Genomic DNA, 25,099 nt, shown 5'->3' on the forward strand with positions numbered 1-25,099 from the left:
ATCAGGGCATTGCCTTTCAATTGGAACACATGCCTATACAGCTTTCTCAAACTACAGAGGCCACTTTGGGGAGCAGAAATATTTGTTAACCTTAGGTTGAGCCTGGGCACAACAGTAAAAAGATTAAGCACAGCTGGGATATACTAACTCCAGATGTCAGGCAGGCTCCAGCCCATGGAACTGGGACTATCTGCACGTAGCATTCAGGGGAAAGGGATTGTATAATAACATTGCCGAGGCATAGATAAGGATGATGTATCTGATTTTCTCCAGCCTGAGGTGTGAAAAACGTTTCCTGCTTCTGTTGGTTGATGTGTTCATGCCCTGGGGAAGGTTCCAGGGGCCTGCATAACTCCTTTGCAGATTATCCTTCTCGAGTCCCAAAATACTGTCAAACCTATTCCAACATTAGCTCAGTGAAGTAATAAATAGGCCATTTCTTCAGATCAACATGAACTTTCTTACATCTTCTTGCTCAACTCTGTAATACTGGAGAAGTTCTTCCCAAGCACAAGCCCACAGTGGGAGCAGCCAAGGGTGAGGAAAGCACAGAGCCTCCAGAAATCCCCAGGTGGCCAACATGGCCCAAAACCAAGAGAACTGGGGCCCAGGGCTGAGCAATTTTTCTCTGAAGGAAACAAAGGCTTTGGCAAGGGTTTGTGGTTGTCACTTGAGGAGGCAGAAGGACCTCCAGGAAATTAACCATCTGCAGATCAGAATTAAAGTGAGATTATTTTCTGCATTTCGAAATATTCACCTCAAGCTGGTGCAAAGCCAGGGCAGTCCTCCTCTGCATCAGAGTACTGCTGAGTCAGTGTTCTCAGACTCAGTTCACCTACCTGTTCCTTGCCTGACTTTTGACTGAAAAGATCTCCTGAGAAAATAGAGAGCCCTGGGGCAGCCACAATGTGTCTCCAAGCAGTAAGACCTACAAACCCCCAATGCTATTAGCCAGTAAACTGCCACTTACCAAAGAAGCTTTGCTACAGTTTATTAACCAGATAAGGTGTAGTCCCCCCAGCCTGATACACAAATCTGTGTTTGATATATTCCTGTCAGACTTGTCAAACAGAGAAATTATTTATGGTGTGTAAGGAACAAATGTTAAAATGCCAATTAGAAGGAGTATTTTCAATAAAGCCATAAACAAATAACACTTCACTTAGAAAGATGAAGGAGCACAAAAGCTGCCTTCAGCCTTGTGCTCTCACAGACCCCCACGTCCCAGGGATGTGCTGAGCTCCCTGACCTCCACCTGACCAAGTCACAGAGTGAAAGGGAACTGAGAAATGTTTTCATTAACAGCAGAAGGCAGAGGCAACACATACACAAGAAGTACCCTGCTTTTGTTTTAATAAAATGCCCTGTGTATTCCAGTTATTAAGTGAGGGAGTATACGGGTCCTAAAAACCCAAACCACTTCTCTGCAGGGACACTGAGCTGGAAACCAAGCTACAGATCACAGAGGGATGCTGTATCATCCCAAAACTCCCCATAACAGCGAGGAAAAGGACTCTGAACAAACAGTGGACAGCAGGAATTAAAGCTGGCAGTAGCAGAAACATCTCAAAATATTTTCTGGTGGCACAGTGCAGGTCTTCAGAAGTGACTCTCTCCTTCAGACACTGCCATCAGCAGACAGACATTGAGCCCTGAAAACCTTGTGAACAAGTAACACTTTGTAGGAGCAGTCACAGGAGGTGGCAATGGCAGAGCACAGAGCACAAGATCTGACATGAGCCTTCAATCCCTAAACTTCTCTCCCAATAATCACTTCTCGTTCCACAAAGGGCTTTCAGAGGAGCCTGAAAAAGAAAAAAATTGGACTTCCAGGTCATCTTCGCTGGCCTGAGACCCTTCTGCTGCTACAGAGAAACAGTAAAAAGGATTTTTTCTGCCTTGCAAACTATGAGAAAAACTAGATAAACCTCAGAACCTCTCTGGTCCTCAGTAAAGCCAAACATTCTAGAATTAAACTTTTTACTGCCACAAGCAGATTTGTCTAGGCCTGAGTTTGAAACAAAGACTTTGAACTACTTCAGTAAAATCAGTACAGTTAATTGCCTCACTCTTGAGCTTTGTGTGTACCGGATGCAAAGAGAAAAGTGCAGGGCTATGCAGATTTGATCACAAGAGGGAACAAGTAGATAAACAGTAGATTCAAAGACGAAAGTGAATCATTCAGATGAAAGTGCAGAGCTACACAGATTTGATCACAAGAAGAAATACGTAGACAGGCAGAGCTGATCATCTCCGGGTTGCCTTCGTCATTGCTTTGTTCCGCGGGCCACTCAAAGGATCACAGGAATGTCATGACTGTCTTGTTCTTGCCGATCTGCCAGGGCTCCAGTGGGTAAAAGCGGATGACAATCCTTTTGGGTATAAGAGCAAAGATGTGGACAGGAAACATTATTTTACAATTAAACATTATCGCTGCCCAGTTTGCAACATAGTAGAAAATCTGCACTAGGGTCTCACTGTCTTACACTTCAGGGTGTTCATTTAACAGAAGGAGACATAAAGTGTGCACGGTCAGGGTACAAACAGACTTCACCCACACAAACAAAAGCAGTCTGTATTTCAACACTTTAAATGAGATGCTTGTCCATTTTAGAAGGGACCACATAGTGCATAATCTTGGCAGGGATTTCATCCAAGAGGTAGGGAAGTATTATTATCACTCTCCTCTGGAGAGATGGGCAAGACAAGCAGAGATGGACATGGCTGACCTTCAGGAACAGCCTTGTTCCAGCATTTGGCAGGGTGACCCCTGTGAAGCTCTACCGGTTCTGGTGGGGTTTGCACCAGTTTCACCAACCGTAACTACTGATCTTCAGAGAACAGCAACACCCAGACTGTTCAACAAGTGCATACCTATGGTTTTATCTGGTTCCAAACCACGTCTGGGATTCAGCATCCACGAGCACTTACTGTTTGCGATCTCGTCTTGGATCGGTATTACCATTTAGTCTCCTGGAGGACATGGGAACTGCCACTATCTCACTACTCTGAACATCCCTTTGGTACTTGTTCGTCGTGTTCCATCTCCGTGGACCACACAGACCCCTAGGCGCGATGGGAGGACGCCCTCGCTGCCCTTGGGGTGCGCACGGTGCCCCCCGGGCAGAGCCCCCGCCAGGCCGCACTCACCGCTCGGGGCCGAGGCCCAGCTGCGCCGTCAGGACGTCGAAGAAGCGGGCGCTGTGCCCCTTGTTCTGCTCCGCCGTGCCCACCACGCCGATGGAGGACACGACCAGCTGGGCGCACGGCTCGGCCGAGCCCGACAGCACCATGGGCAGCCCGCTCCGCACCGTCACGTTCACCCTCTGCCGGGACAGCCACCGTCAGCGCCCGCCTCCTCCGGCCCGGCCGGCCCCTGCCCCGCCGCCCGGGCCCCGCTCACCTCCGCCGGCTTGCCCAGGATGTCCGCGGCGGCGGCGCACAGGGTCTGCGCCAGCCCCGGCGGCAGCCGCTCGGCCGGCAGGCTGGTGTCCAGCTCCACGAACGGCATAGCGCCCCTGCCCCGCGGCCCGCACCGCCTCTGCCTGCGCGCCCCGAGCCCGGCCCGGCCCGGCCCCGGCCCCGCCCCGGAGCCGCCCAGCAGCGGAGCCGCGGCGGGGGCGGGCTCAGCCCGGGACCTGCCCTGCCGCTGCCCCTCGCTCTGGCCAAACCTCGGCGGGTTACTCCGCTTCACCCTGCCCCGCCCCCGGAGCCCCAGGAGCGGAGCCGCGGCGGGGGCGGGCTCAGCCCGGGACCTGCCCTGCCGCTGCCCCTCGCTCTGGCCAAGCCCCGGCGGGTTACTCCGCTTCACCCCAGCCGGCTGCCGGGCCTTTGGGATTCACCGCCGGCATGGCTGCGGTGTGCATTAGAGGCTGTGAGACCACAGCCGTCACATCTCACTCACGGATGGGTAAAATGAGTTTTGTGACGGCCCTTACTGCCGGTGGAAAAACATTTCAGGTCACCACACCAGACACCTCTGTGCAGGGAGGGTTGAGAATTGAAGGGCCGTAATTTCTCAGAACAACCAAATGACAAGAAATTAAAAAGCAAGCAGAGAGGTTTACTGTTTTATCCAACGTGTATTAATTACGAGGATTTCGAGCAATCAGGACGCTGAGCTCCCGGGTTGGTAAGTGACCTCGGCAGGCTGGCTCACAGGGACGGTCTAATCTAAGATCAGAGGTGTTTAAAGTAGAGCTCAGAGGCTTCTCAGAAGCCGCTGAGGTTCCATGAGCTCCTTTACACCAAAGGGTTATGAACCAGCTATACTAGAAAAGGTCATCATTTAAGGCACAAAACTGTCGGGAAAATTTTCCTTGTGTAATGTGACATCTTGGTTTCCTACAAATGTAGACAATGCTAATGAAAACTGATGGAATTGCTCAGGGGTTTTTTGTATTTGGAATTGCTTGGCCTCCACTGCTGCTGGTGAAGATAATACTGGCACTAAGAGTCATGTGCAAAAAACAGCCAGCAATAAGGCTGGGAAAAGATTTCTAGGACAGAGTAGTATCTAGAACTGAAGTCTTGGTGAAAAACACCACGAGAAAACAACAGGTTTTTTAGAACTTGCCAGCAAAAAATGTCACTAGCCAAGCACTGGAGGAAGAAAGAAAAAGCAGTTATTTGATTAGTGAAAGAAGCAATTCCTTAATTCCACTACTCATTTTGTTTTAGTCTTTACAGGAAGAAATTTTTGGCAAGGATTTTAGGGTAAGGGCAGCAACTACTTATGAATGGAAATATACAGATTTATATTCCACCAATTTCTGCATCTTTACAATTTGTTATTTTCAACTGAAGAAACTGGAAATGGTTGTATTTGTTCAGTTTTGCCTCATAAATTGTGCTGCAATACAAAAGGATTTTGTGTTTGAGCGATAACTGAGCAGAAACAAACAGCCAAGAAAGAGAGCCCAAAAGCTCCAAAACAACTCTTTGCCCTTTTATTGTGATGCATGTGTTGCTCAATGCCACAAAATCTCTCTTATTACTTCAGCTGCACAGGGTGACTTACTTGGTGAACTTCCATCCAAAACAGTCTCAGAGGAGCATGTCTGCATTTATTCCCTCTCTACATTTCCTAGGAGAAATGTGGATTGCTATCACAGTATTACCATAGGAAAAAACCCAATTTGTGTAGTTATATTCTCTTTCATGAAAACACAGTGAATGCATTCTTTCTATATAACATCAACATGATATTTTAGGTAGGCAGTTATTCCAAGGCTGTGGCCACCGGCAGCATGAATCTCCAAGAACAGCTGCTGCCACCCATGTACTGGTAGGCAGAGCACCAACAGAACCCAGGCTTCCAGAAATCCAAAGCAGCGGTTAAACTGAAGAATTATAAAGATTCACAGTTGCTGATGAACGTAAAGAAATTTCTCAAAGGAACTGCAAGGGAAAAAGAAGTGTGCGATGTACATGGACAGCCAAGCAAAATGCCTCAACAATAAGAAACTTTCAAAATTTCTATTTTTTTACTTTTGTGGAGTAGTTTTGTGCTCTACTTGGCTGTGCAGACACATGTTGGGAAGATGAGGATCAGGCATACTTTGCAGTACAAATTTTAAAATTAAAACGAATTATCTTCATCATATTTACTTCTTTAACGTTCCCAGTTTCTAGGCTGGCTTGAATTCTGTCAGGAAATACCGTTCTTGTCTCTACCATCTCTGAGAAGACTGACACTGAAATAAAATCCAGATGTGCATTAAGTGATCTGTAAGGCCTCAGCCTTTTGTATAAATTTAATGGTTTAGGTCTTAAACTTTCCCCTGCTTCCACCCCCAGAGATAAAGAAAGACCTGGCCCTGGGGAAACACTCTGCAATTTCTGTGTTAGAATTACAGTGCTCTTTCCAGTTACATGTGGAACTGGATGTCAGAGAAGAAGTTAAAAAGGAAAAAAATAAAGGCAGGAAAAATGCTAAGATAGGTGAATTCATTTCAACATCTTCATCAACACAGGTGCCAGTTGCTCTTTCAGCTGTGGATCAATTTGAATATTGCTCAGTTCTTTGATATTGAGGATCATCTCATGGGCTTGGAAAAAAAGCTCCTTCCCCACAGCGTCCTCCACCCGCCTGCGCCACTCCCTCAGCCTGGGTCTGTCTTCGAAGATGTCACAACCAACTCCAACAGGCTGCGGGAAAGGGAGAGAGCAACAGTGAGGCTTGGGGCAGTCACTTCTTAACTGAGACAACAGGCACTAAAAGTATACTTGTAGGTAAAGGGGGAAAAAAGGAGGAGCTCATAGAGGAGCAGTAGGAAGGAGGGAAATCTCCTCGGGTCAGGTGTACTTATCTGGGGGACACAAAAGCTAACTTGTATTCTCAAGGGCATTTACAGCTCAGTTCCTGGGTGCTGGAATAGCTGTTTAGTGCAGCATACATGACCACATTCCGTGAGTGATTTTCAGCCACTGAAGCTGTGGTGGGCTGGCAGTTCCAGGGACCACTGCCCAGTTTGCAGTACAGAGTGCTGGATTATACAGCAACACCCGGCACAAAAGGTGAAGTGTTTAACTGAACCAGTGTCCTAATTAACACAATCTACCCTCCTGCTTTCTGCTTGTGCCACTCTCTGGAACACAATGTAGAGAAGCAGAACTGCTGTTTTTCAGTCCCTTGGACTCTGAACTGGGAGAAAGACATCACTGCTGGGCTGCAGGGTCCAGGCCCTGGTAGTCTGGCAAGCAACAACCAATTTGTAACAGACTTAATTTGATTGCCTCTGTCTGAGGCATTTTTTTCATCTTCCAGACACGGAATTCTTGAATGATAGAAATATTCCTATATAGTGGTCTCATTTCATCAGACCTGTCTGCTATTCCTTCTCACTTTATATATTACCTCCTTCTGTGGAGGTTAAAAATAAAATCATGATAAAAAATGAACAAGAGGTTATTGCTAGAGATGAGAAACAAAAGACATCTGTTACAGCCAGCTATTTTTTTGGGTTTTCATTGCCATTCTGAACCCACTCCCACATCCTCCCCATTGTCTTAGGCCAGTTCTGCTGAGACATGTCCCTGTTTCTCCTCCTAGTGCAGTGTTACCACATGCTGCACTCTCCCTGCTCAGCAGCATCTGTTTTCCCTTGTGCTGACGCTTCCTCACCACACTCCAGCACTCACTTGCATCAGTTCCACAATGGCCACAAGATCTGCCAGGGAGATCTCACTCCCAATGATAAAAGCCTTGTCCTGCAGGAACCTCTCCTCAAATTGCTTCAGGGAAGTGGACAGCCCCTCCATAACCTCCTGGAGCTTCTCTGAAGGCAGTGGCTGCCCTGTGAAGAGGGGAATCAATACCTGAGGAGAGAAGGGACATAACAGCACACATGACCATCTTTTCTGTAGTAGCAGTAATTTAAGTTACACTCCATGATCATCAGTGACCTGCAATAAAGCCACAGAAGGGGATGACAGAGCTTCATGGACTGTGGCAGCTCCAGAGAGCTCCTGGACAGAGAGCACACCAGCAGTCCTACGTGGCTGACCTGCCATGGCAATGACCTCCAGCTAATCAGCAGCAATGTGAGCAGCAAAATCAAGGATCCTCATCTCATTTTGTGCCTGGCAGCTGTGCCCTCCCACTCCACCCTGTTGGGCTGCAAAAGAAAAATGGGCAACAGCTCCAGGGAAGACAAATCTCTGTCACCCCTGCTACATGCTCTGTGTCACCAGCAGCTGCCCAGCAGCCAGCGCTGCCAGGCACCCTGCTGTGGAACTGGGTGCTGCTGGCAGCTGCCTGTCCCACGGGGTGACGGAGAGGAGGGAATGGTGGTGGCTGTAGCAGGAGCATCGGAAGGACTAGAATGCATCAGTGCTGGCTGGAGAGACAGAAATGGCTTTCTCTGTGTGACAGCGGCCAGTAAGGCTGGAAGTGGTCAATACTATTTTTACACAAACCTTTCTGTGGCTTAAAGCACCATTGTTTAAACCACTAGAAATTTTTCTGGAGCAGTCATGTAAGTGCAGTCTTGTGTCTGCACAGACTTGCTGGCACAGGAGGTATTTGCCTTTCCACAGTACTTTTCACCGGTCACTGAGGTGTAAGCACCACTGGAGCCCACAGTGTTTCGCAGCTGTGCTGCCTTCACCTTCCACAGCTAAAGAAGTACAGTTTATTTAGAGAATGAAAATTAAACACACAAATTTCAGTCAGTGTGAGTGGACTGAATTACTGCTTACTGCCAGTATATTCAACAATTCAAGTTGGGATTGCTTAATCCAAGCCAGGATTTTGGCCAAATACATGTGGAATCTATTTAATCAGAAAATTTGTGGCCAGTTCTTTTCCTAAGTGATTCCAATTATGCATGACGGGATCTTTGGGTAAAATTGCTTGAAATGGCATCTTCTTCCTTTTCCTTATCTCAGGGCTGTCTATCTTCACCCACTTCTAGCTAATATGCTTCTCTTACATGGTGGCTTTATATCTTCCCGTATTTACGTTATCCCGAGAACCTTTTCTGCATCTGGGCTATCTAATCATCATCAGCAGCAATTAGTTGGATTTTTTTCCCTTGGAGCACTGCAGTGAGAGTCTGCAGAGGCTGGAAGAAATTGCTTCTTGTATGAATCGGACTCATATTTGAATTGCTTCTCTGTACTCTATAGCCAAAAAATCAAATATCAATAAATTCAAGAAGATAAATGAGTCCTGGTATGCTTTGTTAGACACAAACAAGGGCAAACTTTGCAATGCAGGAGTGAAGTTCTTACCTGCTTACTAACAATCCTGATTTCATCTGAAATTCCATACCAGCTGTCCTCGCAGAACCATACTTGCACCTAGGTCTCTCCAGGGGTAGTTGCATTAAGTGTCTGGTGAGTTGGCTGAAAATAGGTGTCCAGCAAAATCTTCTGATACTAAATGATTTTCTGGTTCAGATGAATCAGGTAATTTTGCCTAAATCTAAATTAGCCTGACTACACTGAGTAAAGAAAATCTGCTTCTCAGTGTCTCTCTCCTCTCTGTCCCTGAGCCTATTTCAGAGAAGCAGCGTGCTGGAAGCAGAAGACTCCTTCTGGATTTCCACCCTAAGGAGGCTGCAGGGACTTGTATGAAGAATTCAAGTCTTCATGCTTCCAGCAAAAAAACAAATGTTCACCAAAGCCAAACTCTGCCTATGTGCACACTCTGCACAGCTGTGAGGGAGGGGGAGGCCGTTGGAAGCAATACTAAATCTGTTACATATTCACTTACAAATCCAGGCAATGAAAGCCTGTTGGGTTTGAGACCTTCTGTACCAGACCTTCTTTAAGGGGAAAAACCAAAATGGCCAAATCTGCTTTGGCCAAATCCTGACATTGATCAGTTTGGAACAGCTCTTTCTCCAACAGCTCCTTTCAGCTGGGAATGTCCCCACGTTTGTTGTTTCATCGTGACAAACTGTCTCTGAACTGGGACTGTTAAAATGCTCAATATTCTCACAGGAAAACATTACTTTACTCACGTTTTTAGAGTCAGTCTCCGTACCTTGATCCACATGGTCTTAGGAGCGTTGGCCCGGATGTTAGCGTGGTGCCAGGAGAGGTACTCATCCACCCGGGCCCGTTTCTGTATGTCTGAGGGGTACCAGTGGTCGGGAGTGTTGTACTTTCGGCTCAGGTACAGCAGAATGGCCGTGCTGCTCACGCGTCGGCAGGAGACAAGAGAGGGGTCAGGCAGTTACCATGCAGAGTGCTTTGGCCTAAGCTCCCTCTCCTGCTCCTTCTCAGCTTGTTGCTTCCACTAAAAAGCATTCAGATCAGGATTTCCAGTGGAGTCTAGGGACCGTATAAAGGCATCTAATTCATGTTGACATCAGTGGCCCTTAATCACCTCAGCTTCTAAGGAAACTTTAACCTGCTGGAAAATCACAGCACTGTTCTATGGTGCTGCTAGAAAGTGCTGGGGTAAACAAACAGTAAACCTCCATGACCGTCTCCCAGTGATGGTAACTCGCTCCTTGCCTGACCCATCTCTCAGAGACCTGTGTTCTTTCTGTGCCTGTGTACTAAATGAAACTCTCTGATGGGTTATTGCTGCCTTTTAACAGGTCTGTCTCCAGCATGCAGCTTCCACTGAAGTCAGTGGAATTCTCAGCAAGGAAGCCCTACACAATCTTTTTGTGTTTGTCCAGATGTTTATACTTTCACTAACTGGCAGAAGTCAGATGGAAAAATGTCTTAGTCATCTGCAAGAATACAAAAAAAGATGCTACAGAAAACGTGCTGACAAAATGGAAGAAAATGCAGACACCCCTACCACGCTGATACTGCTATAGTTCAATTGTTTCAGTATTATGACATCATTAACCAGTCTCCATATTAATCTTTTTATGTAAAGCCTAAATTTTATCTGTGTAGATGTTCACTCAGCCTTTATGACTAATTCAGATAAACAGAATTCTTTCCTAGAGTAAAAGGGATTTCTTTTCTTAGGGTGAAAGGGATTTTTATAAGCTTTAAACATCTCCCAGAAATGTTTATAATCCCATTTTGAGGTAAGTGCATTCAGGGTGAGATGAAGAAGCTAAGTCAGCTGAGTTGTTTACATTCTGAAAGATAATTCAAACAGAAAGTGGAAAGAGATCAAATGAGGTTATACTATTAAAAATAACCAGCATGTTCATATATTCTGTGATCCTTAATTATTCCATGGGAATGACATCTTCTGAATGCAGCACAGATTGCTGGTACACGAGGAAGTCTAAGGACTGAGTTCTTACCATTCTGCAAGGGTGAAGTCTCCGTCCTTCAGTGCTGGTACTTTCTTCAAGAGGCTGACTTTGCCTGCACCTTCACTGTTTGATGGCCCTAAGAACAAGAACAGACAAGTCTGAGGTTAGAAGTGTCTCTGCCAGCCCATGATAAATGAAACACCCGCAGCCAGCTGCATGACCAGTGAACTGTGTGAGGTTTTCCCAGTAGGGTCATAGCTCACAATTGAAAGGCAATGAAATGTCAGAGTAAGAGCTGTCTGCAGAGGGCACTCGGCTCAGGCTGCACACGTGGCATGGAGCAGTTTGTGTTTCTACCAGGAGTTCTCTTGCTTGACTCAGGTACCAGGACACTGGCAGAACTTACTGACAGAGTGGACATTGGCTAGGGGCAGGGAAGCTCAGACACCTCAACCCTGCGCTACTCTTGACTCTGTGTTACTCCTGACTCTGCGTGTCAACCTACTTCTAACAGGAAAACACAGGAGGAAGACACCATCCTGTGAGAATTTAAACTCCATAGTCCCATGGAAGAATTAACAGCTGGCTATCTAATCAGGCTTTCAGTTTCCCACTGCTGGCACCAGACTTGCAAGTCTGCAGTTAAATGCCAGGGAATTGCACAACAGCCCATGGACACCTGAGTAAGAAAAGCTGTGAGGAATTTGTTTGCTTTGCTTGTTTTAAGTGCTCCTGAGGAGACATGAAGATTAAGGTGCAAATCCTGATCAAATCAGTGTGACCAGCAGGAGGTCTTGTACAAAAAGCCCCTTGTCCAAAAAAAGACAAGAAAAAGGATCATTAACTTACAGTCATCTCCATCTGTAAGAACTATTTGTACCCACTGAGGAAGCAGTGGCAGTGTCTACATTACTGGACAAATGTGCAGTAGGAAATAATCTCTGGGAAATAAAACCAGCCTCTGGACAAACAGGTTTATTTGCAGCTGCTTTGGGAAGGGCTGGGAGAAGGCAGGTTGCTGCATTACAATTACTGACTACTTTCCCTTAGATCAATTTCACATAATGAGTTAAATCAAGCAGAGCATACATTACCACTTGTTCTCCTTTCCAACTGACTAGCCTCTACCTTGTTTCTTCTTTGAGAAGTTAGGTTTTTAAAATTCCAGTGTAAGTAGCTTCATAAGAGACTAAGGTTCACATTCATCTGCTATTTGAAGGGATTCAAACCCACATTCCCCTTTTCATTAGGAAAAGTCTCTGGCTACCTGCTGTGATGCTGGCTTCCAGCTTAGCTGGGTAAGAGGTTCCATTTGCACAGCAGAACCAGGCAACGCTGTCAGGAGAGGTAGGAAGCCCTAGGTAAGGCTTCTTAAAAGTAATAGCCTGATAGAAAGCACAAGTTAAGCCTAATAATTGAGAAAATTGAGTATAAAAATAAAAACATCCAAAAATCAAGCCAGTGGGCAAAGTACAGGATGCCTCACCCCCAGGATTTGTATCACAGAAACAGCGAGGCAAATGTTTGTAATCTACTGTCAAGCAAGGAGCTGCTCAGGGAAGGTGCTTTGTTCTGTGCTGTTAGAAGGGCCCCAAAGGCCAGTGCTCACCACACACCCAGCTCTGGTGAGATCTGTGGTGTTCAGTTGGCCTTTGGAAAAACACAAGAAAGTTGCCAGTCAGCAATGCTCACAGCTAACGAGCAGTCCCTTGTCAGACCCAGCTGTTTGGTTGTCCTGCTGCCTGTGTTTATTATCCAGGGCAGCAGGAAACTAAGAAACAAGGACATGAGAAATAAGCAGTGGGTGAGGATAGCCTGAATCAGATTTCACAGAGCTTTCATCATACAGCAGTTCTAGCAGGAATACTGAGCAGATTTTTTCCCTGATGGTGCTAACACGTCATTACAGCACATTGGACAGTAGGTCAGTGTATGTGACAGCCCGGGGATGGCATCAGTTACTTTGGTTTGTTCATAAACATAAAAGACCCGTGCTGAGACTCTGACTGAGCTGTGAACTGGTAAATGCCTTGGTGTGAGCACCAGCTCAGGCTGTTTCATTGGGACCCACGGCTTATTGGATGAACATAGAGATCGCTATTTGCATTCGCTGTTTAGCAGAATTTAAGTTTGTGCCTCTCTCCCAGCCAGCAGAGCCACCCTTTTTGTTTAGTGGTATTGGGTGGCCCATCTTTATAATTCCTGTGATGTTGGCTTGACTTACAGTTCTATTTAACATCAGTTGTACCTGTATAATTAGTTCTTGATGACTCCCAAGGATGGATGGAGATACAGATAGATATTGATAGATATAGATACTCACAGTGTGGATTGTTGGGCTTTGAGGTGTAACGTCAACAAGCAGAGTACCCAAGTCAAAAAGCAGGGCAAACTGCACACATGAGGAAATCTTAAGCGTAAGTCATAGTGCAGAGAGGGAGGTTTACTAGTGGGTAAAAAGAGCAGTGGGGAAGATTTTATGGAAATTGAAGTGGGAAAATCCCACTCTATTTGCCAATCACATACCTGCCTAATCATCTAATCCTCAAACAAGGGTTTTCGAGTAACGTGCTTTGCCTTAGGCACACAAGTAGCAATTTACTAGGAAAATGCAACATTTAACCGGGCAATGGTCATACAGTCGGATGAGCCTGAACAGCTGAGTGTTTCCGCAAAGTGCAGCATTCCCAGAGCACTCCTCGGCTGTCAGTGTGACTAACTTGCTAGAAACGGCTAGAGGAACATTCCTTGGAGAGCCACAAAAATAGATGCAGCAGAGCTACGAGACCGCTCTGGGAACCGGAGCCGCACGGTCAAAGCACTGCGCTCGGTGCCCCTGGGCAGCGCAGGGATTCAGCATCACTCGGGTGACCCTGGGAGCTCGCCCTTCCCTCTCACCGGGCTGAAGGGCGCCGCTGCTCCTGGACGCGAAGGGGTTCGCCCGGGGTCCGTGAGAGCAAAGCCCCGCCGCCTCCGGGGCCGCAGCGGGGGCTCAGCCCGTTCCCGGCCCGGGGCTCGCGTTACCGCGCCGGGCGCGGTCCGGTCCCTCCCCGCCCGCGGGACACGCTCGGCCTGCGGGGCCCCTCCCGTCCGCTGCCCTGCCCTCACCTGCCCGGGGCTGCTCCGCGCCGCTCCCCGCCGCCGGCTTCTTCCCCAGCACCGAGTCTGCCAAGAGCCAAGAGAGCGGCTGAGCCCGGGCCCCGCCGGGCCGCGCCCGCCCCGGCCCCGCCGCCTCCCCGGGGCAGCGCCCGTCCCACCTTTGAACAGCTCCACGTGCTTGAACTCGAAGGGGATGTTGTTGCTCCGGGCGAAGATGTAGATGGAGCGGCAGGGCTGCGAGAGCAGGTCCAGGTACAGCTCCAGCCCCATCCCGACCCGGGCCGCCCTGAGGGGAGCTGCGGCAGCTCTGCCGGCGAGCGCCCGGAGCCGCCCCGCATGGGCCGGCGGGGGCCGAGCCGCGCCGGGCGGGAGGTGCCCTCCGTCCGTCCCTCCGTCCCTCCCTCCTTCCCTCCCCCGAGCCGCCCGGCGGTCCTGCGGGGCGGGGGCAGAGGGAGCGGGGTCTCTCCTCCGGGGCGAGGGCCGGAGAGCGCTGGAGGAGCCCGGGAGAGCCCCCTGAGCCGGGCAGGGGCGGGGAGGCACGGCCGGAGTGGGGACAGCGGTTAGAGAGCTCCCCTTCCCACAGCGTCCGGCGGGCCTGGCCCGCTGCGGCTGGCGTCGTGTCCGTTCGTTCTCCCGCAGGAAGGGAAGGTAACGTGAGCATCGACAGCCCGCGGGTAACGGGCAGTTTAGTTGTACTAAACAGTACGGGAGAGGGGCTGCCGCTCCCCTCCGCGGCTTTGGCTGGCTCCGCAGGGGCTCGGGAGCCACTCACCCACAGCATCCCACTACGGCTCTCACAAGGTAAAAGCTGGGTTTTGGAACACGGTTCTGCAGGGTTGTGCCACACCGCAGACAAGGCCTTTGCACAGTATCCTCTAAGCCAGTGTTAATCATGCACTGCCAGATCTCAGCACGGTTTTCAGTTCAGAACGTAATTCTTTGGTCACATAGTCTCTGCTGCAAGGTGACATCTGAATGGCAGTGAAGCGTGGAGGACTTCTCTGTGGACATTACGTCTGCATACTCACTCAAAGTGACTTTCCTTTCTCCCCGGTATTTGTCACTTCAGATTTTCGTGCAAGTGAAGGAGAACTGAGGAAGCTTAGACTCAATCCAAGCCCTTGCACTGAGCCCGCAGCGTTTCACAGCTGGGTAATTCGGGAAGGTGACGTGCTGGCTTCAGTACAGGGACTTCTGGGACCTGGGAGATAGAGCAGCTGAGCCACTCAGGGCAAAGTCACCCCCAGTCAAACCCACCTCAGCTGCGCTGACACCTTGCTATCAGTGTGGCGGAGAGCCTGTATGTCACACACAGATCTTTGGAAAGAGCCATGGGAATCTCAGGGAGAGGGAACTGGAGGATCAGTTGCTCTTTTACTTGTGTACAGTATGGTGAAAAGGGTGGTCAAGAGGCTTGGGTACTGAGCTGGGAGCTTGTGGACTAGACAAACTACAAACTGGAACATTTCCAGGCATTTAGAACTTTCAGATTTAGAAGGGCACTGTAAGAGTTTTTCGGTTTCTCAGCCAGAACAGGGAGAGGGCTGTGCACACCCTTCACTTCCCCTGCAGCACAGTTCACCCTCTTGAGCACCTGCACCCAGCACCGATATGCTGCAGATCACAGCTCACAGAGTATTGTGGCTGCTGCTTGAGTTCAAACTCCTTCAGTGCAAAGGAATCTTAAATGTTAAGGGAGTGGGGAAAAGGAGCATGAAAGTGGCTCTGTGCAGGTAATAGTTGGAGAAGTCTTTGTGCTTCAAAATGCTCCCATACCATACTCTGAGATATCATTGAGAAGAGTGTTGATCTCAGCAGTGTGCAGCAACATTAGCAGCGTGGGTTCACTTTGCTCCTTTATTCGTGGTTCAGTTGATCCATTAGTCCTATCTGAACTTCAAAGGACTTTTCATGTGCCTCCTGGAAATGCTCCTTCCTCAACTTTTTCTCCAATTTGCTGACTGCACTGCACAGCCCACATAACCAAAGAGGTACTTTTATCTGGTTGTGTTATTGGCCATTTGATTGATTATTCCTGGCTCCGGGCTAGTGCTTCTAGCACTGTATTTACATTTGACTCCCATCATGTCAAAGACCATTTTTCCTGCCCCCATTTTCTCTGGCAGTATTTTGGAAACAGGAACAAGACAGAAAAAAAAAAAAAAATTGCATTGAATTTTGCAGTTTATTTCTTAATCATTTAGAAAAAGTCTCAGGACATTTCTTTATTTTTTAAACATTCCTCCTGTTTTGTGTGTTACAACTTCATTTGATTCCAGCAATCACAGGTTCTCACTTTTTTCCAAGCAGCCCTGGCAAGGATTGAGGAAGCTGAGTCGAAAAGGTTCGATTGAGCTGACACATTAAGCTGACAGTGGAGGTGTAACCCCTCTCCCTTTTCAGGGTGAAAGGGGAGCAGACACACAACAGACCTTGTACCAAGGCAAGCAAAACTTGCACAACCTGTTGGGTTTTGGCACGCAGCTCCCAGGGCTTTCAGTCTAGGAACTGGAACCAGACAAGATCCAATGACATAAAGGAACAAAATACAGAGGTGGAGGGATAGCAAAAGGCAAAGTACAAGGATGAGCAGCCTTATCTCCATGATCTAGAGCAAAGAACGAGGCAGATTTATCTGGTTTTAACTCTGTGGCCATCCCAGGAGTTACTCAAGGGAGGTGCTTTGTCCTGTGGGAAGGGCCCAAAACGCCGCTGCATACACGCCAGGCACAAACTATGGGAAAAACAATTTAAAATCCCTTCCTGTCATCATGGCCACGCTGCAGTGAGGCAGGTGTGCTTGTCTTTGTGAAACAGCAGTGGAGGAGCACCAGAGAGCCAGCTCTGAGCACAGCTCCAGCTTCGTTTTAAAGGCAGCCGTCCTTGCAGGAGTGCACAATGGGTGAATTTAAGGAACTTGTGCCTCGTTCCAACAGGCAGAAAATTGGCTCAAGACGTGGAGCTCTCGTGCTACAAGTATTGTAAATAAAAAAGTTTTAAAAAGACACTTTATTTGCCTTGGCTTGTGCAATGGTTTGCATGCAGAGGAGCCCTATCTGGAGATTCTGCAGGGAGATGTGTGTCACAAAAGGCTCTGCTCTTAAGTTCATTTTGAGATCTGTCACGATTAGCACCCTACAAAAGAGACTCTTGGTTTTGATTGTTTCTCTGCTCTGCTTATACTTGAACAGGAAGAGTGGGCAATATTTCTGATGCTGGTAGAAGTCTGCTCTCTCCAAGAAGGGGAAAAGCTGGACACCTACAAAGGTGTCAACAGCAGAGTGCAGCAAGGCTGGGCAGCCTTGGTAAGGCAGCAGAGGCACCTCTAACTGCACAGCAGCGCAGCTGGAGTGTGCTAGAGCTGCAGCTGGAGGAAGGAAGTGGTTGGTGGTACAACGTAAACACCTCGAGGCTCAGCACTTTGGCAACTGCAGCACGACAGCATCGTTGTCAGGGATTGCTGCTCAGGCACCAGGCATGCAAGCACTCAGGGCCAGGGGAGAGCTGCTGTCACTGACTCTGCTCACTGGAATGCAGCAGGCCCTTCTCAACAAAGTTACCAATGAAAAAGTCAGTAAGAAGACAAATATCCCTGATGCGTCAGCACGGAAAGGGAGAGGGTTTGAGGGCAAATGTGCCTTTTCACCCCTGACATTGAGGATTTCCTGTAGGTTGGAAGGATGGAAAGTAAAGGCACCAGCCTGCTTGGCTCCTATAGCTCAGCCTGCAGACGTGCATTGCAGACTGTGGTTCCTGTGGCCTTTTGAACTAAAGGGCAGGTTTACTCAGAAAACAATCAGAAAAGCCAGCTGGCTCAATCCCCCAAAACAGTGGATCCAACTGAAAGAATGTGTGAGACTTTGAGCAGCCACATTCTCCATTTCTGGGCACTGCAGTGACTGGAGTTGCATTCAGATGACTGACGTCTCACACCCAGCACACTGTGCAGCCTTCCCCACGTGTGGTGTAACAGCAGCAGAGACAGACAGACTTCCAGGTACAAACACAGCTTAACAAGGAGGGGAGAAAAACACTTCTCCAAACTGGAACCCTCCTCATGGAAGCCTGCAGCTGAAAATGGGAGGTCACAGGCACAGGAGAACAGGAAAGCAGGAATGGCACAAAGGGACACGGGCAAGAGGTTATGGAGGCTGCTGCGCAGGTGTGGATGATGACATCTACTTCCTTCCAAATGCTGATTACAAATCCAAACAGAGCTACAACACCTGGCCAATGCAGCCGTTGTCTTTATGGAGGGCCTGAGGAGGCTGAAGAGCAGTGGAGCATTAACTGTGTGTGGGACATCCCTCAGCTCATGGACCCAGCTCTGCTCACCCGGGGCTGCCCAGCACAGCTCCCTGAGCCCAGCACTGCAGCACCCAGTGCAGACAGCCTGGCCAAAATGGTTTCCATCGTGCTGACAAACCTCTCTGGGAGAGGGACAGAGCACTGATGTGGTTTGCAGAGGGACTGTGTGGTCAGCAGCAGCTTGACCACGAAAAGCAGCTTTTTCCACTGTGCAGGACGTTCTTCGTAGAGTGCAGCATGAGTCTCTGGGCGAGGAGCTTTATTGACTCTGTCCTTGGCAGAAGCTGGAGGCATCCCTTGGGTACCAGCACAGCCCCCTGCCCCAGGCACTGTGGCCCTTTGCTCTCACAGCTGGTGCAGCAGCATCTCGTGGCCAGGTGTTCCAAGGGCCCTGGCAGGGTTCCCACCGGGGGCTGGGTCCTGACCTGTCTCTTTCCTAAAGAGCAAAAATCTTCCAGCAGCCTGCTTTCACTTGGCAAAGCGAAAACCACCTGCTACAATGATTTTTCCTTTTTTTCTGACACGTTCCCTCAGGAAACCTTTGCTCTGGCCTGGAAAACTCACAACAGAGATGGGAGGGCAGCTCTGACTGCCCCTGTTCCCACACAGACTGAATCACCTCAGCCCTGAAACAGACCCAGTGGTGCTGGAGCATGAAAGAAATGCCTACAGGGCTACAGCTCCCCTGCTGCAGTGGACAAGAGGGAAAAGCAGCTCATGGCAGTCTAAGATGTGTTTTTCCTCCCTTTGAAGTTACAGAAAAGCTGTGAATGAAGGGAAGTGCATTTTGTGGAATGGAGTTTCTGTACGACTTTTAGAAGAAATGCTGAAAGAGTACCACAAGCCTTCAGAAAATAATCCATTTTATTAGAGCATAACCCTCTAATTCTGCTTTAGGAGCTGCTGCTTGAAATTCTCCAACAACTCAGGTGCAAACTGATCAGCAGTCAAGTTCTTAACGTCCATGATCTCTTCGTGGGCTTCCTGGAAGAGCTGCTTCCCCACGGCTTCTTCCACCCGCCTGCGCCACTCCTTTAACTTGGGCCTCTCCTCGAACAGGTCGTAGCCAGCACACACAGGCTGCGGGACAGACACACACCCGGGGTGAGGCAAGCAAGGCACTTGCCACCATGGCACCAAAGGAAAGATGGATCGCTTCTGGCTCAAGGCAGCAGACTCATCTCTGCCTCTTAGGTGATAAGAGGCGACATCCTCAGCAGCTGCTGTCCTTGGGACGTGCAGCAGAGAGCTCTGCCAGGGCTAACGCACGACACGGAAATCCGTGCACACCAGCACAGCTCTTCCAAATGTCTCTGTGTTCTGCCTAGTTTGTAACTTATCTTTCTGTCCATATGTCTATAGAAAGAACTGTTTTGTCAAAGTAGCTTTTCTCTGGCAAACTTAATCGTGGTCGAAGTCAAAAAGGAGCAAGACTTGACCCCAGGGAAGATCTGCCGTGACAGAGGTGGGGGTGCAGCAGCCCCCCCTTGGCCTGGCCTGCCCACAGCCCGACTCACATCCCCAGCAGTGCTGGGGTTCATGCTCACCTGCATGAGCTCCACCACTGCTACCAGGTCTGCCAGGGAGATCTCGCTGCCTGCGATGAAGGGCTTGTCCTGCAAGAACTTCTCCTCAAACTGCGTCAGGGTGACGTTCAGCTCCTCGGTAGCAAACTCCAGTTTCTCTGGAGGAAGTGGCTGGCCTGTGAGGAGAGGCAGCAGCACCTGGCAGAGAGAAGAAACAAGTTGCTTTTTATGTGTTTCCTTCCAAATGTAGTCATTGCACTCTCACTGCCACCTTCTGAGGATCCCTCGCCAGCCATGCGTGAGAACAACCAGAACTGCTCATCAGCCTCGCCAGGTTAACATTAATGTCAGTCATTCCTTCTACCTCTCCTTGTCTGCTGCCTAGAAATCTGAAAATTCAACCACTAGGGTCTCCTCTCAAGGGAAGACCGTATCATCTGCCAGCACCTGGGATTTGTTTTCCAGAGGGAGATTGTTTCTTTCCATGAAGCCAGGCAGTCAGCACTGAGCTGTGTCTGCTCACCCAGGACGCATTTGCTCTGGACCTTTGGCTGCAGCATGAAGGGTCCAGGCCACTTCAGTTAGGCTGGCTTCAGCAGCCAAGTCAGCTTTGTTCCTATGCCTCACTTGGTTTGTACATTTGCTGAGAGAGGCCCTGCACACAGGCAGGCCATTTCCTTACAGCCCTCAGCACTTCATTTGTGATTCATGACGGTTTTACCTTGCTTAAGAACAACTTGCTCCCCTTCATCCGGATGTTGGCGTGCTGCCAGGACAGGTACTCATCAACCCTAGCCCTTTTTTGCAGGTCAGATGGGTACCAGTGATCAGGGGTCTTGAATTTCTGCACCAGGTACAGGAGGATTGCAATGCTGCCCAGAGAGAAAGACAGACCGGTGAGCTGATCATCTGAGATTAAAGCACCTCATCCTTTCTTTCCTACCCCACCCCAAATTTTGCACTGCTGGACAAGCAGCCACCCAAACCTGAAGGGAGTCAGGCAGAAGTGCAGCAGGGCACAGCACAGGAGGGAGTTTGTGCTGCTGCTTGGGGACTGCAATCTCTGACACTTGCCCAGCAAGGCAGGTGTGGTCTGCTGCTAGGGTTTTGAGCAAATAGAAGCTGCGGAATGAGTTTATACCAGATCCGAGCTTCACATTGTCTGGCCATCCAGCAGTGGGTGCTTTTTGTCAGATTTCCTGCACTGACCTACAGCCCCCAGCTGCAGGCAGAGAGCAGGACAGGTGGACAGGTATTTAAGCTCAGAAACACTGCCTACAAAGTAGCAAAGTAGCTCCAAGCAGCAGCTTTTTCTACTATTAATGCTGTTCAAGTTGCTTACATAGGATAACGCCTCCTGAAACACAGGTTTGTTATGTACAAGTGGAACACAGGATAGGAAGGAGACAAAAACCTGCCTGGACTGGAGTCCCAGCAGTTCACTGGCAGAATCCAAGCACTGGGACAAACAAACTGCAGTAGGGGATTGAGCTTGTCTGAGCCTCACCTCTCTGCTAAGGTGAAAGAACCATCCTTTAGTGCGGGCACCTTCATCAGGACATTCACCTTCCGGAACTCCTCTGTCTTGTGCTGCCCTGAGGAGGGAAATGAGAAGTTTTACTTGGCAGGGGTGCTCAGGCCCTGTTTGTAAACACCTGAGGAGTTTGTGTCTAGCTCCAAGTTCTTGCTTTTGATTGTACAAATCGAGTCTCGTATCAAGTTTATAACCAATGAGTAAGTGCTGCAGGGTGAGTGGGGGGCTGTGGTATCACCTTACTTGCTTCTTGCCTGCATACCAGACCCACCTCTGGACCAAGGGCAGGATGGTTTGGAGTCCTTTCATACCAACAGCACCTCACAGCTTGGGGCTCTCTCCACTCCTTTTGTGCCTGGAGGTTCCTGTCCCGAACAAACCCAGAGGGAGCACCAAGCACCTTGGAGGAAACGGATCTCACTATCCCTTTCCTCCAAGGAAGGGAGGACAGTGAGAAAGCAGATACCTTTTTCTGGAAGAGAATGTAATTTATATTCAGCTGTGCTTTCTAAAGACCACAGATGAAAATAAATTCCTGTGATTCCATATAAAGCCAAGGGTACTTCATTACAGATCTTCCAATTAGCTCCTGTGCATTTTGCATATCTTTTGTAAGAGTAAATATGGATTTAAGGTTGATTTTGAGCTATCTTGTAGGTCCTCCCTGAAAGGTAGGCAGAGTGCACCTGGCAGGAGAAGGTGCTTTGTTCATCTGAGATCTCAGTGTACTCCACTCTGTCTGAAACCAGTCCCAGAAGCCTTGTTTTATGTGACTAAACACTTTTTGTGTGGTTTGTGACAGCCTTTTCCACCATTCACTTCAGTCACACGTGGCTGTCTGGGTATTCAAGCCTCTCGAATTTGTGCCACGTCCTGCTGTTTGAGCCGTCTGAGAAACTGTGTGCCAGAGGAGATGCTCTGGAAGCTTTTCTGGTACTTGGCAAACCTGATTTGTGACTATTCCCCTGTCACTGGGCTCCCAGCCCATCTCCCCTACCCCTCTCAAAAGGATGAAGTGTGCAGATTCCAGCTCCTCAGGTGTCCCTTGAATGTCATGTGGTTCCCATCCATTGTCATTCATTGGCACCTGCCCTTCTGGGGGCCAAGAGCTTTTCTGAGGCACCGCATTTAACCACCAGCTCAATTCTGACTATCAGTTCCCTCGCCTTGTCCTTATAAACCACGCAGTGCCAGTGCCAGTGCAGTGAGGAGAGCTTGGAATGCAGTGAGGAGAGCTCAGAATGCAGTGTTAGGTACCAGTGCAGTGAGGAGAGCTCGGAATGCAGTGAGGAGAGCTCAGAATGCAGTGTTAGGTACCAGTGCAGTGAGGAGAGCTCAGAATGCAGTGAGGAGAGCTCAGAATGCCGTGTTAGGTACCAGTGCAGTGCCAGTGCAGTGAGGAGAGCTCAGAATGCAGTGTTAGGTACCAGTGCAGTGTCAGTGCCAGTGCAGTGTCAGTGCCAGTGCAGTGAGGAGAGCTTGGAATGCCGTGTTAGGTACCAGTGCAGTGCCAGTGCAGTGAGGAGAGCTTGGAATGCTGTGAGGAGAGCTCAGAATGCAGTGTTAGGTACCAGTGCAGTGTCAGTGCCAGTGCAGTGAGGAGAGCTCAGAATGTAGTGCCAGTGCAGTGTCAGTGCCAGTGCAGTGAGGAGAGCTCAGAATGCAGTGTCAGTGCCAGTGCAGTGTCAGTGCAGTGAAGCCTCCCTCAGTGTGGTCCCAGTGCAGGTGCCTGCAGAGCTCCCCATGCATGGGAGGTGCATGCTCTGCAGGAATGGGATGAGATGCACCCAAATCACCCATCCTAAATTCACAGGCCACGAGCAGGCACCCTTGCCAAGGGCCACAGAGCATTGGGAATCTGTGATTTAATTCCCTTTCCTTTCTCCCACTTCCCCTTGCATTTCAGTTGTTCCATTTTCTTTGCTCTCATTCCTCGCCTGCCAGCCTCCTCTCCTTCGCTCCAGTGTCTCACAACAACAATTCATTTCTTGGGAGAGAATGGCAAGGACACGAGATGAGTCAGCCCCCAGCTGCAAACAATTGTAAAAACTTTCACAAGACAAGAGGGAGGAAAGCCACGGTAAGGTACAACCAACACACAGCTCGGGGGCAGGGGAACACCCAAAGACTCAAGCACAGCACGTCTGAGGTTTGCCTCAAGTTGGAGCCTCTTTTGTTCCTTTATCAATTTCAGCCCCAAGAGACTTCTCATCTTTCACTGGTTGTAAGCGTTACTTACTGAAGCCTTTTTATGCATCACCTTAATTTCAAATCCATCAGGTATCTGGAAAGGTTGAAGGATAGGTTTTACCGGCTTCAAACACAAAGGCAGAAGATACAGATCTTTGGTGAAAACACACCTTTGGACAGGCTCCTACCAGTTATCAGTTAAAGGCACCCAGCTCCACCACATCCCTTCATTTCTGTGTTCAGATTACTGGCAGCTGCACTGTCTTGCTCCACAGCTTTCACAAGCTGGTCCTCAACCCTCTCAAAATAACCTGCCCACAGAGCACTCGGCCCAGTGGGACCCGCAGAGGGGCAGCCCTGCCCGCACCTGGGCACAGCCCGGCAAACCGGGGCACCACGAGCGTCCCGAGGGGCTGTTAACCCCGCCGAGAGGAGAAGCAACTGCTGCTGCTTACCGGAGCACACATTTTTCTAAGCTGAATTACTGAACGAGAAGCACTCGGCTGCCCTCGCCCATACACGAATGTCCCATCTCTGCAGCTTTTTGTTTCCCATCTAAATGGGGAATGCCTCAGACCTGGCACGTCCTGAGCGCCTCTCAGAAAAGCGTCTCTGTTTTCCTCTGCTGGGGTGGGGCCGGTTTCAAAGATACCACATGCCTTGGCAGAGTCCTCTTTGCTGCAGAGGAGCCCAGGCGCTGAAATCAGTACTTAAAATGCAGGATCGCATTGGAGAATTCGGCATTGTTTTTGCGTAGGCACCAGGAACCCTGTGCAGCAGGAACCCCATCCTCTCTCCCTGATGGGACAGCGAGTCCCCGTCCTGCTCCCCCCGCGGGCTGCAATCGAGCATCTCCCGGGCAGTGGCCAAGGGACCCGGAGAGCCTGGGACACGGGGATCTCCCCAAAGCCTGGGGCTGTCACTGACACGGGGATCCCCCCAAAGCCTGGGGCTGTCACTGACACGGGGATCCCCCAAAGCCTGGGGCTGTCACTGACACGGGATCCCCCAAAGCCTGGGGCTGTCACCGCCTGGGACACGGGGATCCCCCAAAGCCTGGGGCTGTCACCGCCTGGGACACGGGGATCCCCCCAAAGCCTGGGGCTGTCACTGACACAGGATCCCCCCAAAGCCTGGGGCTGTCACCGCCTGGGACACGGGGATCCCCCCAAAGCCTGGGGCTGTCACTGACACGGGGATCCCCCCAAAGCCTGGGGCTGTCACTGACACAGGATCCCCCAAAGCCTGGGGCTGTCACCGCCTGGGACACGGGGATCCCCCCAAAGCCTGGGGCTGTCACTGCCTGGGACACGGGGATCCCCCCAAAACCTGGGGCTGTCACTGACACGGGATCCCCCCAAAGCCTGGGGCTGTCACTGCCTGGGACACGGGGATCCCCCCAAAGCCTGGGGCTGTCACTGACACGGGGATCCCCCAAAGCCTGGGGCTGTCACTGACACGGGGATCCCCCCAAAGCCTGGGGCTGCCACTGACACGGGATCCCCCCGCTCACCCTTCACCAGCTGCACCCGCTTGAACTCGAAGGGGATGTTGTTGCTCCGGGCGAAGATGTAGAGCGCCCGGCAGGGCTGCGACAGCAGGTCCAGGTACAGCTCCAGCCCCATCGTGTCGCTGCCGTCGCTGCCGGGCGCGGTCAAACCCCGGCCCGTTAAATCCGGTCCCGCCCGGTCCCGCCCAGCCGGGGCGGGCGCACGGAGCCACCCGCGGCCGGTCCCCAACACGGCACGGGGCCGCGGCACCTC

The 25,099-nt window shown here is 50.0% G+C and overlaps 3 protein-coding genes across 3 annotated transcripts; all 3 read right to left on the bottom strand.

The window, feature by feature from the left end:
* Window positions 1–974: 974 nt before the first annotated feature.
* LOC120760727 (D-dopachrome decarboxylase) lies at window positions 975–3,553 on the bottom strand. Its single transcript, XM_040081267.2, has 3 exons — window positions 3,404–3,553; window positions 3,151–3,326; window positions 975–2,372 (listed from the first exon to the last, which is right to left on the bottom strand). Exons 1-3 carry the CDS (start codon window positions 3,509–3,511, stop codon window positions 2,300–2,302), a joined length of 357 nt encoding a protein of 118 aa, XP_039937201.1. The 5' UTR covers window positions 3,512–3,553; the 3' UTR covers window positions 975–2,299.
* A 1,380-nt stretch (window positions 3,554–4,933) lies between these two features.
* On the bottom strand, window positions 4,934–14,110 carry LOC120760619 (glutathione S-transferase theta-1). Its single transcript, XM_040081080.2, has 6 exons — window positions 13,937–14,110; window positions 13,788–13,844; window positions 10,728–10,815; window positions 9,494–9,644; window positions 7,144–7,320; window positions 4,934–6,150 (listed from the first exon to the last, which is right to left on the bottom strand). The coding sequence occupies exons 1-6, from the start codon at window positions 14,046–14,048 to the stop codon at window positions 5,950–5,952; spliced, it is 786 nt and encodes a 261-aa protein (XP_039937014.1). The 5' UTR covers window positions 14,049–14,110; the 3' UTR covers window positions 4,934–5,949.
* Window positions 14,111–18,931: 4,821 nt separating this feature from the next.
* Window positions 18,932–24,984, bottom strand: GSTT2B (glutathione S-transferase theta 2B). Its single transcript, XM_040081082.2, has 5 exons — window positions 24,850–24,984; window positions 21,120–21,207; window positions 20,334–20,484; window positions 19,634–19,810; window positions 18,932–19,166 (listed from the first exon to the last, which is right to left on the bottom strand). Exons 1-5 carry the CDS (start codon window positions 24,959–24,961, stop codon window positions 18,969–18,971), a joined length of 726 nt encoding a protein of 241 aa, XP_039937016.1. The 5' UTR covers window positions 24,962–24,984; the 3' UTR covers window positions 18,932–18,968.
* Window positions 24,985–25,099: the final 115 nt, after the last annotated feature.

This window comes from Hirundo rustica, chromosome 17 (genome assembly GCF_015227805.2).
Source record: "Hirundo rustica isolate bHirRus1 chromosome 17, bHirRus1.pri.v3, whole genome shotgun sequence".
NCBI classification, from domain to species: Eukaryota; Metazoa; Chordata; class Aves; order Passeriformes; family Hirundinidae; genus Hirundo; species Hirundo rustica.